We start from the raw sequence: 14,341 nt of genomic DNA on the forward strand, positions 1-14,341 counted from the left end.
GGGGGTGGGGTGGGCAACAGTAGCACTGAGAGAGGGATTACTGGGGGGCTACGGAGAATTTTGGGGTGGCTGTACCCACCCCATAGCCCTTCCTCCTAGCACTGCCCTTGCATGCCCCACGTTGAGCCCTGGCCCAGCCTCCACTGGGAAGAGGCTGGTGCAGCCCCTGGCCCTGAGCCCACAGCAGGCAGCCTGCCTTCACCCCTTCCTCACTGTGGCAGGCTCAGTGTGTCCCCGCAATGCCCCTTCCCTTCCCAATTCTGCTTCCCCCAACACTTACTGGCTGGGCACTGCTCTCCAAGCTGCTGGGTTGCATATCGGCAATCAGACCAGTATCGGCCGATATGGCTGGTTAATAATCAGTCATTGGTATCAGCTGAAAAAATCTTTATTGGTGCTCTCCCAGCTCTTTGAGTTCACTGTGGAGTTTATTTCTTTGGATAATACAATACTGGAATCATTACTTATTTTTAAATCCAGCCTTGAAAAGTGAATAAAGTAAAACTCAGTTTATCAACATCTAAGCCCTGCAGTTTATATGAGGGATGAGTTTTACTATCAGGTAACTGTAGAGTGATAAAAGTATTCTGGATATCACCATACCTATAAGGACATAGGTGTGTGAACCACTGCTAATTAATGGAGGTTCTATCAATTATTTCAGTGACAGTAAGATTGGAGCTTAGTTAAAGCACATCTTTACTTCATATTTTCTCTAGCCAGTACCCTACTCAAGTCCAGCAGAGTATACATGGATTACTTTAAAACTCATTTGTTAAATCTAGGTTTATTGCATCCTTTGAATAAGCATATTTTTTTCAAAATCTTGAAAAGGGATTCTGAAGTGTAGGTTTAGTTGATGGTTTTATTGATTACTTTATACATGGAGATAGTTAAAATGGAGATATCTGGTAAAAACCCTGCTAGAAAATATGCTATAATAAGGTTATAAACTTATTTAAATGCTGGAAAATACCAGTGTAGTGTAGGGTACAGTCCTGCATTGTCACATGAGCTCTTTGCACTATATTTCTATGATTTTGGTGCCATTATCATGTTTTTTATATCCTAAAGATCTGAGACAATATTATCATGTTTTAATATTCTACAGATCTGAGATGACATCCAAATGGCACGAGTTAAAAAACGATCAGTGCTCCATGAAGAACGGTAGCGTTTTGCCAGGTAAGGATTGCTCACAGTCTGCATTGCTGTACACATCAAGTGAAATGTTTTGGGAGTTGATTACTAAAAAGTAAATAGAGTCATATCTGGAAGGAAGTTTTTGTCGTAAGAACTTACTTTTAAATGCTTCAGCATACATAGTGGTTTGGCAGTAGCAAGGTGGCAAATCAGGAAACCTTGAATGTGAGTAAGTGCTTGCTGTCTCCTGATCTGACCTTTCCTTTTGGGACCAGATCTTTAACTCAGCTGTGTTGATTTATATGAGCCAAGATACCGGAGCCATATCTAATTATACTAGACATAGAACTGACCCTCTGTGTCCAAGCAGCATTGAGGAAAGCAGCAGATCATTCTGACCTCCTTACTGGAGGGGAGAGATTGAGTAAGTGTCCTGCTGAAAATAAAAGGGATACCAGAAACTTATTTCATGTGCTGTAGTTTGTTATATTATTATTATATCATTTAAAAAAAACACAGTTATTTACTTTCATGTCCATTTCTAAAAATTCTTGTGAGTGGTTGCAGAAAAGATCATTGTATGGTATCATGGTACTCTCACTTCCCTGTAGAAAGTGGAAGATGTTTCTTGTGTTCTGTGAAGGAAGCTTCCCATACATAGAGGCTCAAGAGTGAAGGAAAAGATGTGTATGTTGAACACATCTGTGCCACTGAAACAGGTGACCAAGGAATGTGGTCAATCTTCTGTCACAAACCCATCTACAGGATGCCCCCAGAGCCACGCATTTCTCCCTAGTGTTCTGCCACTTGTACCAAGAAACAGAACAAGGTTTGCCCTGAGATAACTGCTTCCCCCTGCAGATCTCAGCTCCACTGTGCTTATGCCAGAGCTCACAGATGCAGCAGGGGAATCTGCTTACCCTAAGTGGCCTTCCTTTTGGGTTGTGGAGACAGAACAAAAAGACAAATAAAGTTGCTTACCCTCATACCTGGCTATTCCCTAGCCCTCCTGAGAGTCCTACCTGTATCTCCAGAACTCAGCCTTCCTGATAGTTTTGCCAGTCCTGGCTGTGAGTCCTGGGGCCCTGAAACTTTCTCCAACCAGGAAAAAATCCAAAGCCTCTGGCAGCCTTACAAACAGCCCTTATAATATCTCCAAGCCACACCTCCCTCAGCATTGTCCCAATTCCTCATGCATCTCCATAATCCTCCAGAAAGTCTCTCTGTAAGACACCTGACATTTTCTGGCTGATGGGGGAAAAAAACAAAGGTAAGTAAGGGGGACTCTACAACAGTAGTAATTCAAGGTAGAAAAGAGGCTGTCTGTGAAAAGGGAAATAGCTGGAAATTAAGAAGATAAAGGGCAGAAAAGGAGGGGAGGAGAGGAAAAATTGTAAGAGGTCAGGTCTGGCAGGTACGTAATGACTCAGATGTAATGTGTTATAAATCCAATGTCTATACTGAGTCCATTAATTTTTGTATCCAGTAGATTTATGAAGTGAAGTTTGTAGGCTCATCTATAAAAGGTGTTTTGTAAATTCCCTTTGAGGATTAGAACTGAGAGATTGGAGAGGGAGTGGTTGTCTTGTGAGAAGTGTGCACCCACAGGTACTTGGGTATTCTTGTCTTTGATAGATTTTCAGTGTGCGTTCATTCTGGTGCCCAGTTGTTGTTTGGTTTCTCCTACATATTTTCCATAAAGGCATTTGGTGCATTGGATGAGATATATAACATTTCTGGAGGTACAGTCCAGGAATGGTGATGGTTCCGTTGTGGTGGTGGTGGTGATGTGTTGGCAGGTTTTGCATTTCTTGTCCTGGCATGATCTGGATCCATTCGGTGTGGTTTGGGTCAAAGAGAAGTTGATTTGCCCATTACAGACAGACAATAACTTGCATGCCCATTCTACCTGTCTCTTCTGTCTATACTTGGGAGTGGCACTTGCCCTAGTATCACAATAGTAAGAGAGATTTAGCAGTTGTGCCCACTCCCCTTCCTTGATTAAACCATATCCAGAATAATAAAGATATATACAGATAGTGCAACATAACCAGTATAGTGATAAAAATGATATAACTGGATAAAGCATAACATTGGCTCTCCAATGAGACCACACACGCCAGTTAAATGAACACCAGAAAATCTTCATGACACCCCACAAACCTTCTAGTCTAGGGTCGGGTTCATGACACTCTCCCATTACTTAAGAGAAAAAGCTCTTTCAAAGCTTGTTTTATTCATCTTGCACATTTGATTCTGACTTTTTTGATACTATGGGACTGAAGAGTCAGAGTTCAGTTTCTTATTTTACTGGTCTATTTAAAGAATCATTGTCATATATGATATTTGCTTTCATGCTTGTGCTTCTTTTTTATTCTCATTAGTATAAAGCTATAACTTTCTTTTTCATTTTTGAAGTTGGTGACCTCTGAAGGTTTTTGTATCTCTGGAAGTTTCATTGGTTGAAAAATATCTGGTATCATATTCTGGAAAGCCTATGGCCCATTAACTTACGTCCATTAATGACTGCAAAATTCATAAACCTTTACATAATGATTTTCTTTAAGTACAGTAGTATTAGCTTTTATGGTAATTTTACTGTTATTTATGATCCCAAAAAATGTCTATCAAAAAGTGAGATAATCACATAGGGAATGTAATTTGTAGATAGTTTAATACCTTATAGTAATTGTTGCAGGCTCTATTAAAGATTAAGGAGGTTACAAGGCCTGTCTTTGAAGCCAAGTGTAATTCTTTGTAAGGAAAGTTATATTCTTAATGGTGGTCGGGAGTGGTTACTTGGGGAGCTGCAATAAATCATTCATGAATTTCATTGAGTTTTATTTCTTCCTGATTTGAAAAACGTGTCCCCCAATATCTAGCTAAGAGATCCTTACTCCCTTTGCATCTGCTTACATTTCGGTTATACTGTTCTTCACACTTATTCTTTTCAAGTTAACAGGAAATGCAGTGTAGGAGATCAACATGGAGAACTCCTCAGCTTGAGTTGATCTGATCTGATATATATGGAACTTAATAGCACTTGACTGTTAGCAGAATTGGATTCTTTGCGGCTAATCCTGCACGTGCTAATTTATCTTTTTTCAGTAGTCCCACTCAGATTTAAGAGGCTGTTCTTGCAAATGAAGCCTTGCACATGTTTAAGTCTTTGCAGAATCAGGTGAAGTATTATAAAAATATAATGCAAAGAACAACTCTGTTCTTACTATTATAGGAAAAATGACTAGGTTGCTAAACAATACTGTAGTTTTAGATCTCTAATTTATATATAAGCAGTGACACACTGAAGACCAGGGGTGGAGGGGAGCACACTTGTGCCGAAGAAATTTCAAGAGAAATATTTAAAGAACTTGTCACCCTAAAGGCTTAGGTGCTTCTGAATATTGCTAATATCTACTGTCAACTTTTGAGACTGCCTTAAGATTCTTTTAAGTTTAGAAATAATATGTCCATCTGTTCGGCATCTAGAGACACTGCACATGTCTACACAAGACACTAACTGAACAACAGCCTAGTAACACTGCAGTTATGCGTCACAGCATGGACAGTGCTGATATGCTACTGTGCAGTATTATTAGGCTACTGCTCAGTAAGTGTCACTAAAAAAGCATTTGCTGGCGCTACTGCGCAGAAACTCTGGTTACTGCACATTTTTTAGTACTTGATTACACACGTACTAAATTAAATGCACAGTAGCCACTGCACATTAATGAATGTGTAGATGTGCCCTTCATGTATGGAAGGAAAATGTCAGTGTTTAAATGCCCACAGTTTGCAACACAGTTAACCCTCTTTTGACCTTCCTTTGAGCCACCTGCCCAACCAGAAAAAGAGGGGAAAACATAAAAACAAACCAACATACAAAGAGAAGATGTCTTTATAGTTTTTGATCTAGTTGTTCAAAGGTTTATCCAAAAATTTTGACTCCGGCACCACGTACCAAACTAAGTAACTGGGTTCTTAGATGCACCAGCAGGGGGAGTGAGTTTCACAGCCAATGACTTTCCACTGAATTTAACCATGCTTTTCAAACTCGAGGGCCATCAACAGAAGTAAGTCATCTGGTTCTGTTGCCACAATAGTGGACACAAAGATAAATACAAGGAAGGATCCTGGCTCCATTGCAAGGAATGGAAGTTTTGCCATTCGCTTGGAATGAGCTGGGATTCAATCTTCAGTTCCTGTTATAGCCAAGTTCACTATCAAATATGGCTTTATGTGTTCAAATTAACTCTTGGCATTGCACACCATGGGGAGGTGGGGCAGTGCCCATGTGTGGCAGTTTTGTACTAGTTTACTACATGAAGCAGGCAAGCCAATGCCTCCTGCACAAGTTATAGCTTTTGAATTGTCTTCAGGGGACACCCACATTTCAGTAATCTAACCTGGAAATACAGTACTCCATTTAAAAAGTATTGCATTACTGGCACTCCTTTTACGTGAGAAAGTTCTCCTTCAAAGGAAAAGGGCTTTTCTTCACTGCAAAGTTAACTTGTGTTATAATTCATGTATTTCCCCAACATATCCTGTCCACAAACAAAAGCCCTTAACTTGAATATGCTGGTGCTTTTAACTCAAGTTGGCTAGCCTTTCAAGTGGTACCATGAGCTAACACCACTCATCAGCTGCTAAATGTTACAGCACATGCAAACCTTTAGGTCATTAGGTTGTTGTTAAAGTTAACATGTGCTGCAAGCACTTGAATGTTCGGGGTTAAAACCTTCTGTAATGTACACAGCTCTGACCTGTTGCAAGGGAGCTGGTGAGCAGGGCATGGCTAATAGCTGACAAGTTTGCTCCATTACTGTGCTGCTCAACTGTCCAGCCCAGCACACAGACACACACGCACATACCGCAGCCCCAGCACCCCCCACCAGCTCCTGCGCACACACCCACCCATACCCATACCTGCTGGGGCCTCCACAGCCCAGCAGCTCCCCTCTCCCCTCCCTCACTTCACCTCTTTCCTCATTCACCAACCAGTGCTATCCAGCCTGTCTTGGGGGGCATCGGAGTCCAAGAGGACAGATAATCTGCCTTGGAGGGGTGCCTCCTGGGTTACTGGAAGACTGCAGATTGGTTTTTTTTATGTCCATGGAACATTTAGAAGTTACGCTAAGTCAATCTGCCTGGCATAGCTCAAAGATAACCCTCGCCTCAAGGCGCCTAACTTTAAGATGCCTAAAGAGCACTTAGCACTAGTTAATGAGCCTTTAACAAGAGCTAATTGTAATGTAGAATCGCACCAGCAGTGTTTAGTAATCTACCCACTCTACAGCTTCACTGTTATTACACAGTTTGGCTGTCCTCTGTTGAGCCCAAAAAGAGGTACCAACACTGCAGTAAAGGCACAGAAGACTGAGACGACCCCAAAGAATGAATGAGCATAGCTTATATTCTGATACTCACTGGAGAGTTGTGCTTAACAGTGAACATTATGATCCGGCCTGTTTTTCTTAGCTGAGTACCACAGTGGGCCAAATCCTCTCTTTTGCCATTCTGCATGTACTTGGAGAGTAAAGAGGGGAATTTAATCCAGTGTTTCTAATAAGGAGAGTCTCTAGGTAAGATATTCAGGAAAAATGATGTAAATAAAAAATATTGCTTCAGATTAACATTTGTAAAAGACAGTTTTGAATAGGCATCTTAAAACAGCATAATGTTTTAGAGTAAAGATCAACCCAAGTGTCCTAGTCTCTGGACTGAAAAAAAAAAGCTTTGACCAACTCTTCATTGTCAATTAGCGATCTTTTGTATTATCGCAAAAATACTGTGTCTGTTTTCTAAGACTTGTGCTGAGCACTTTTCCAGAGCTGATTTTAATTATTCTTCAGAAAGCTTCAGCTGAAAGAAACTATGGTCTCTCACTCTCAGAATACTCTTACTGCAGTCTATTCAGGGATCATTTGACATTAGTTCAAGAATAGTCTCCTGGTTCTGTTAAAACTTTTAGCTTGACAACCCATAGCTCTGAGTATCAGAACTAATCACATCACATGCCATAAAGAAAAAATCCTACTTGTTTGCTCCACCACAGAATCTTCCTTAATTAAGGCAAGGTGTGCTGAGCTAATTCTTACAGACAGTTCTGTACTTGTTGGAATGTGCCTAACTGATACCTTGTAAAAATAATCATCTCATTCCAATGGCTGTAGAGAATAAGCAGTAAAATGTAAAGAGATCTCAAGGACACAAATTACTAAAATAGCAAACACACGCTTTATGCATCCTATACATATGTATATATTTATTTTGGGGTCTCCGCAGCACTGTTGTCAAGAAAACACTCCACAACACAGAACTGACCCTTCCTGACATTTGTCAAGAAATCACTCTGCAGCATGTATAAATCATGTATAGAATTCAATTCAAATGCATGCGACTGATTTTTGCATGGCATTACAGCATGCATTGCTAGCTCTATTTTCTCTTTCTGTGCTACAGCATTATTAAGTAGCATTGGTGCAAAAAGCATTTTATTTGGGGAAGAGAGAGAGTGTGTGATATTTCTTTTTCTCTGTTTTAAATGTCATTGTATTTTTTAGAACATATGGGGAGGGAAATAAAGAAGTTGAAGATTTTTATTTACAGATAACTGAACAGCATCTTGTGCGTTCATATGTCATAGATTTTAAGGCAAAACAAGAGTATTATGCTCATCTGGTCTGCCCTTCTCGATAACACAGACCAGAGAATTTTCCCAAGTGATTCCTGCATTAAGGTCTTTTACAAAGATACATTAGAGTCCTTGAGTGTGGGAGACTACCACATCCCTTAATAAGTTTTCTAGTGATTAGTGACCCTAACTGTTAAAATGTGTGTCTTCTCAGACTACGGACCAGAACATCATTTCTGAATGTTGGATCCAGTACTCCAGTGGTGTGGAGGGGAGCATTTCTTTTGCCCTCAATCTTGGTGCCTAAAAATCTCCTAAACACATCTGTTTATTCCAAATCTACACCGGGATAACAGTTTTGAAGTCCTTTATGAGGTTTGCATTTTGGAGAAAAGGAATGTTAAGAGGGAGAAAGAGCAAAAGTAACATAATACATGGTGGTATGTAAGCAATAAAGGAGAAATAATGAAGTTTGCAAAGAGAAGCATGGAAACAGTATCTTGATGAAATCAGAAGTGATTGAAGGGCTTCCTTAACCATGGAAGAATGCATTCTAGCAGTCTAAATGTTATTCATTTACAATTAATACCATACCAGAGAAAAAGAAGGATAGTTTCCCAAGTTTGAAAATGGCATTGTCCTCATAATTGTGCATATGAAAACAGGATGCAATTCCAGTACCAGCATAAGAGAAAGAGAGGGCTGAGGCCCTAACCCACACTAGCATATCCCCAGAAGAGTGATGGTTGCTGGTGTTTTGTTGCTGTTTTAGTTTTAATGTTTGTTAGTTTCAGTTAATAAGAGTTGGACATTTGAAATAAGGTAATCATAGCTGGAATGTTTTCTAAAGCCGAAGGAGGGAAAAAATTGGCTGTGCTGTTGTAGTGTTAAACCATGATCTTAAAAAGATTACTGGATATGGCTAATTTTATAAATTGAGAATAGCCATATTGAAGTGAATGAGGATATGAATTTAAGAATGCACATAAGTCTTTGCAGCATCACAACAAAATATGCTTTGCTGTTAAATTAAAGATGAGCTTTTCCAAGAAAAGGACATTCTAGTATACTGGGACAGTCCTTCACCATGTAAAATTGGGCATTTGGCATACACAGAATTATTGGATCAGGGTAAACATGATTTTAAAAAAATAGTTTAGGGACAAGCTGTGGTGGTGATTACAGATTAGTGCAAAGCTGTTGCATTTTTAGGAGAATATTTTATATTCACGTACTATGTAAAGTGTTTTGTCAAAACTGGAGTCTTATCGCTTCTCCAAAGCTGGAGTGAAAAGGTTTTTATTAAAGTTGATATCGGAGACTGGAAAATGGAAAAACACCTTTGAACCTCCTTATTCTTGGGAATAGGTGGTAAATAGAATCAATAATGTTAAATATTTGGAGGTTACTCCAAAAACATGGCATGGGAGACCATATGTATGTTAAGTATTTATAGCTTTAAGTATTTATAACATTGAGAGTCATATTTTCTGATGTGAGTTTTAGGTTTGACTTTAACTAGGAATCCCAGCGTGGGGGCAACCATGCTATACCCAGCCATTTTAACCAAGAGTAGGTTTTTCAGGAAAAGCCCCTATAACCACTAGGACAAATGAGCTTCTGCTCAGATTGAGTCCTAGCTTTGTCTCCCTTCCCTTCTATTTAAACCAGGGATCATACCTTGTCTGGATTTTATATAGCACGCAAAGACCTCCAATGGCTGAATATTGTACTTCAAGTAAAAAAAAAAATCAAGATAGGGGCTTGCAAGGAGCAAAGGTTTTTCTGTGATATCTTTTATTAGCCCCACTGCAAGCTGGGAGAGATGTTAGATAAGCTTTTGGGCACAAAATGCCCTTCTTCAGGTTCTGAGGAAACCGTTGAAAAAAAATCCTTGCTTTTCACATATCTGTTGGACCATCATTGCCACAGCAACACTCCTTCCCTGTTTATAGGGGTCCAACAGTGCCTGGTTTCAGGTTGTCTGGAAATTTGGTCTTTAACATCTTACACCTGTTTTAGAAGTAGACGAGTGCACAAATACCTTTTCACACCCACATGTATGGTGTGCCCCTTGTGCAGTTTCATAACACTCTCAAACACCATTCATTGCAGATAAAATACCTTATTTCAAATACCTCTTGCCCTCTGCTTTGCTCTTCAACATCTTTTATCTTTTGCCCTAGCCTTCCCTTGGGAGCTGTCCAAAGCATTCCTGAGCTAGAAACTCTGACCTCTTCAAAGGCCAGACTACAACTGCCTCTTGCCTTGGGTTCTTCAGCTCTTGTAGTAACTGGCAGGGCAGAGCCAGAGCAGGTGTGCCCATAACCTTCAGAGCAATCTGCTATGTCAGCACTCAAGAAATGGGGAAAGGAGCCCTTTACAGCCATATCCTGTTTTTACCGCCCCCCCCCCCTTAGATCTAGTGCAGAAGAGGAGACTGGAGTTGTAGCAGTCAAAAACAAGTTTTTCAAGTTATTCTTCCTGCTCCAACAGAAAGACTGGATTTATTAATCTAAAGCAGTGATTCTCAACCAGGGTGTCACAGCACCTTAAGGTGCCCTGAAATCCTTTAAGGGGTGCTGAGGGGTATAAGACAATGTTAGCACTGTTAGGTGTACAAACATGATTGACAAGGTAAGCCAGAGATTTCAAATAGGAATCCACAGTGTTAAAAACATTATGACTTGTGTTCTTTCTGAGTTCTTTGCAACATACGAATTGTTGTACTATGTTCCTGTAATCAAAAAACAAGTGAAAAGTAAGAGCTGGCATTTTCCAAGGAGTGTCTTGCATCTAACAAGGGGTACCTTAAGTTTAAAAAAGGTTGCGAACCACTGACTTTATTTAGCAACAGGTTTTTTAGTTCCTCCACAAATCAGCAAAGTGTATGTTTTCTTCTCATCAGGTAGCAGGTTTTTGGGCAAAGGTTGATCATTAGCCAGCCAGCCCTTTTTTTCAGGACAGGCTTGTGACAGTATTCTGTGTGGAACTTAAGGACTTGTACTGAGTTATAGAGAAGAGTTTCCCTGCTGGCTCAGAGCACAGTACCACTTATTCGTATTTATGAATGTTAATGCCCAAATGCTTCACAATGTGGTATTAAATGTGACTTTTGGTAAGGAAAGTAAGAAATATGTATTATAAAGAAGTATGCAACTAAGTGTAAATATGTAGGTTTTCAGGGCATGATGCATCTGCTATTGAATGTGTGCTGGGTCAACCCTGACTATTGGTCCTTTCAGTTGTAACATGCACTGACTTAATAGATAAAGGATAGGTTATGCTGTGTTTTCTGCTTCTTTGTATTTTGCCTTCAAACTACATGTCTGCAAATTGGGCTCTGATTCTGTTGCGTTTCATTATCTAGTGATAACGGAGCAGGATTCTTGAACTTGCTTTAAATATCAAGCAATTATAATAAGCAGCAGAAGGGTAGAATCTGCAGGACAGACTTGTGCTGCTAAGTTCTACAGTCATCCTGACATTTTGTGTGAAAAGACATTTCATTCCATGGCAATGTGAAATCTGTGTGCACTTGGTGCTGGATCACACAGCAGCTCTGCATGTTAGAATATTTAAGTGCTCTGTTTCATTGCTACACGATACTATCTTGTATAGCAGGATCCTTTTAGTGATTGGAATGAAAGGTATCTCCCCTGGCTTTCTGTGGTGTGACAATATACTTCATTGTATCCTGAGATGCAAGACCTGACAGGAAAATTAAAACTATAAATAAACTGAACTACCCCATTTTTGTTTTTAACTCTTACTCATCTTTAATATAAATTAGCAGAAGTTTCAAAGTGCTTCTTCCAAGAGTATAGTGTTAACCCAGGTGCCCTGGCTATATTCCAGGGTCGATAATAACATCCTGCCGAACCATGTAACCCTGGTAATTTTTATTGCGTGCAGTATTCTTCACTTCCACTCCTAAATTATCATATGATGCTGCATTTTGCACCAGAAGAAGCTTCGTGTTAGCTGTGATTCCTATACCATTTGTAACATGTTTTGAGATTCATCAGTGTAAAAGTCACTATATGTAAAGTCCTTACCATTGCACTTTTATTTCCACACCAGGTCTATTGGCTATACTTTTACATCTTTGTCCTGTTAATACATTTAATTTAATACAACACAAGGAGGCAGCTTTAGTGTGCTTTTGCAGATCACTAGACAAAATGCTTTGTCAGCCAGGATGTCATAAATAATCACATATTTAGTTGAAAATCCATTACTATTGAGTCTCAGTTAAAACTCCATTTCTTTCAAGTATCTTACCATTTTCTCAACAGTTTAAACAACTTGCATTATGCTTTGCCTTTTGTACAGAGACTTCACAGGGATCTGTTAGAAAGATTTGTTTAGTTACTAATCCAAAAGCCAACTTAAACTTATTTTATAATTCTCATATCCTTAAGAAAGAGATTCAGCTCAGCAGAATAAAATTCACTGCCCACAATCCCAGAGGCTTTGTTCTATTTCACAAGAATACATTGGAGTCAGATTCTGACTTTTGATATGCACCAAGTGCATGACTTCCATTGTTATCAATGGGAGTCCCTTGCATCTGCAGCCAGAAAACACACTCCCCTGGTAAGAGACTTTTAGAATTAATTGCTGTAGACAGAATAAAATCAAATATTTAAGAAACTTGGCTCTGTTTTCTTGCTGCTTTTTTACAGTGTAACTCTTTCCTGCAGATATTTTTCACTATACAGAGAAATCCCAGTCTGTGCAAAAAAGAAGGAAAAAACTTGTTTTAATATATTTTCTGGTGCCAAAATACACAGAATACTAATGTGTCACAAAGGAAAGGTACACAGAATAGGAGTGTTTCTAAGGCAACAAAACATTTTTATTTTATTTCCCATTCACTTTTATAATGATTCCTGTTGCTTTGAAACTCTCCAGGCATATTTAGGCAATAAAAGGGGCAAATAACTTTCTTTCCTCAAAGTCTTTTATTTGTGGTTCTCCTTATCTAAACCAAAAATGTAACTGCTTGGATGCTTGATGCAGTCACCCTCTGTTTACACAGCACCTTGGTGACTGCTTTAAAAGCACATACCAATTTTATTACTATTATTAATCCCAATTATATGGCATGGCATTTCATTTTGTATGGCATTTTTCATGCAAAACGTCTCCCAAATGCTTAAGGAAGTTAATAATACAATGTTAAATACTAGCACAAGGAGGGAGAAATTAAGAGGTGGGCAAGAGCTGAGAGAAGTTTTCAGTTAAAATTTGAAAACAGATTGGACTCATTTTCATCTCTGTGAAGGCCCCTTAATACTTTCACTGCATTGCATTTCAATCCACTTTAAACTCCCTTTTAGAGTATAATTGAGAATCAGGCCTGTTATATCTATATGGCAGAGGTATATGTGAAGGCAGGAGCTCCAGAAAAGGTTTCCTCCCCCCACCAAAAAGGGTGATTTTCTTTAGGCTTAAAGAGGACTGTTTTGTAGAATCCATGAAGAATTTTAAAATGAAAGGAACTGGATTGAACTGGATTCTGAATTAAACTAGGAGCCAGAGGAGTTGGCTAAGTGTATGGGTAATCTGGATCGTGCGTTTTTGTATAGTTGGAGAAGTGGCAGCAATGTTTTGCAGATGCCTGATTCTAAAAAACTGAGGTTAGGTAAGGCCACTGAGAAATGTGCTGCCATAGGTAGGATGAAGGAAATGAAGGCATAAGTCAAGATTTATGCAAAGTGCCTAGTAAGCCTTCACTTGTATGATCTTTACAGCTTGTCAAACTTACCCCAAATTTGTATACAGAATAACATTTTCAAACATGAATACATTGCATCAGGAGTGCTCAAACCTCAGCTGCTGGCCAGATTCAGCCCCTGGCACTTTGTCAGCTGGCCTGAGGGGCTCCTACCCTCAGACTGGCCCTGTGTATGTCCATTCAGCCCACAGGGCCAACGCTGAGCACCACTGCATTACACAGTTAAAACTATAGGTCTTTTCTGTTATTAATTAGAAAAAATATTGTCCCAAACTCTACTATCTATATTTCTTCTTCCTTTCTCCTATGACCAGTCATGGTTCTTGTGCACTTCCGAAGTTTCATTCTGAAGTGTATTTTTCTTATAATAAAGCAGAATCAAAAGTATATTTCCTTTAATGCATTTAAACTTAGACTGGGGCCTGTGCAATTGTGAATGTAACATGCAAATCCCAACATGCTCATTGACTCCTACAGAATCTCTTGCCTGGGGATTTAGTTGTAGTAACAGGAGAATTTGGTAGTTGTAGGTAGCTATTCTGGCCTTTGACTACAGAAAGTGGTAGGGGTATCTATGCACGACCACATATACTTCTAGATCAGTGGCTCTCAACCTTTTTAGATTTGAGGCACCCCTTGTTAACCTCAGGCATGTCTACATGGGAATGTATGCATGCCTAAACTTAATGCGCCTTAGCCTAAGGCACATTAAGGCAATTTAGGCACGTGCCTACACGCAGACACCTTAAGGTGCCTTAACATGGCTCACTGGGCAGCCTGCCCTGGTCAGCAGCCTGGACAGCCCCTGGAAGCCTGCG

At 39.6% G+C, this 14,341-nt stretch overlaps 1 protein-coding gene across 3 annotated transcripts in view; it reads left to right on the forward strand.

The window, feature by feature from the left end:
* The window catches only part of MORN1 (MORN repeat containing 1), a 160,234-nt gene that overhangs the window by 138,902 nt on the left and 6,991 nt on the right, over positions 1-14,341 (forward strand). For all 3 annotated transcript variants that reach the window (XM_019541279.1, XM_019541278.1, XM_019541280.1), the window contains one exon: positions 1,112-1,185. In XM_019541279.1, coding sequence (XP_019396824.1) covers positions 1,112-1,185 — 74 coding nt within the window. The remainder of the gene's footprint in view (positions 1-1,111; positions 1,186-14,341) is intronic.

Source organism: Crocodylus porosus, unplaced genomic scaffold (assembly GCF_001723895.1).
Source record: "Crocodylus porosus isolate Cpor-Errol unplaced genomic scaffold, CroPor_comp1, whole genome shotgun sequence".
In the NCBI taxonomy this organism is placed as follows: domain Eukaryota; kingdom Metazoa; phylum Chordata; order Crocodylia; family Crocodylidae; genus Crocodylus; species Crocodylus porosus.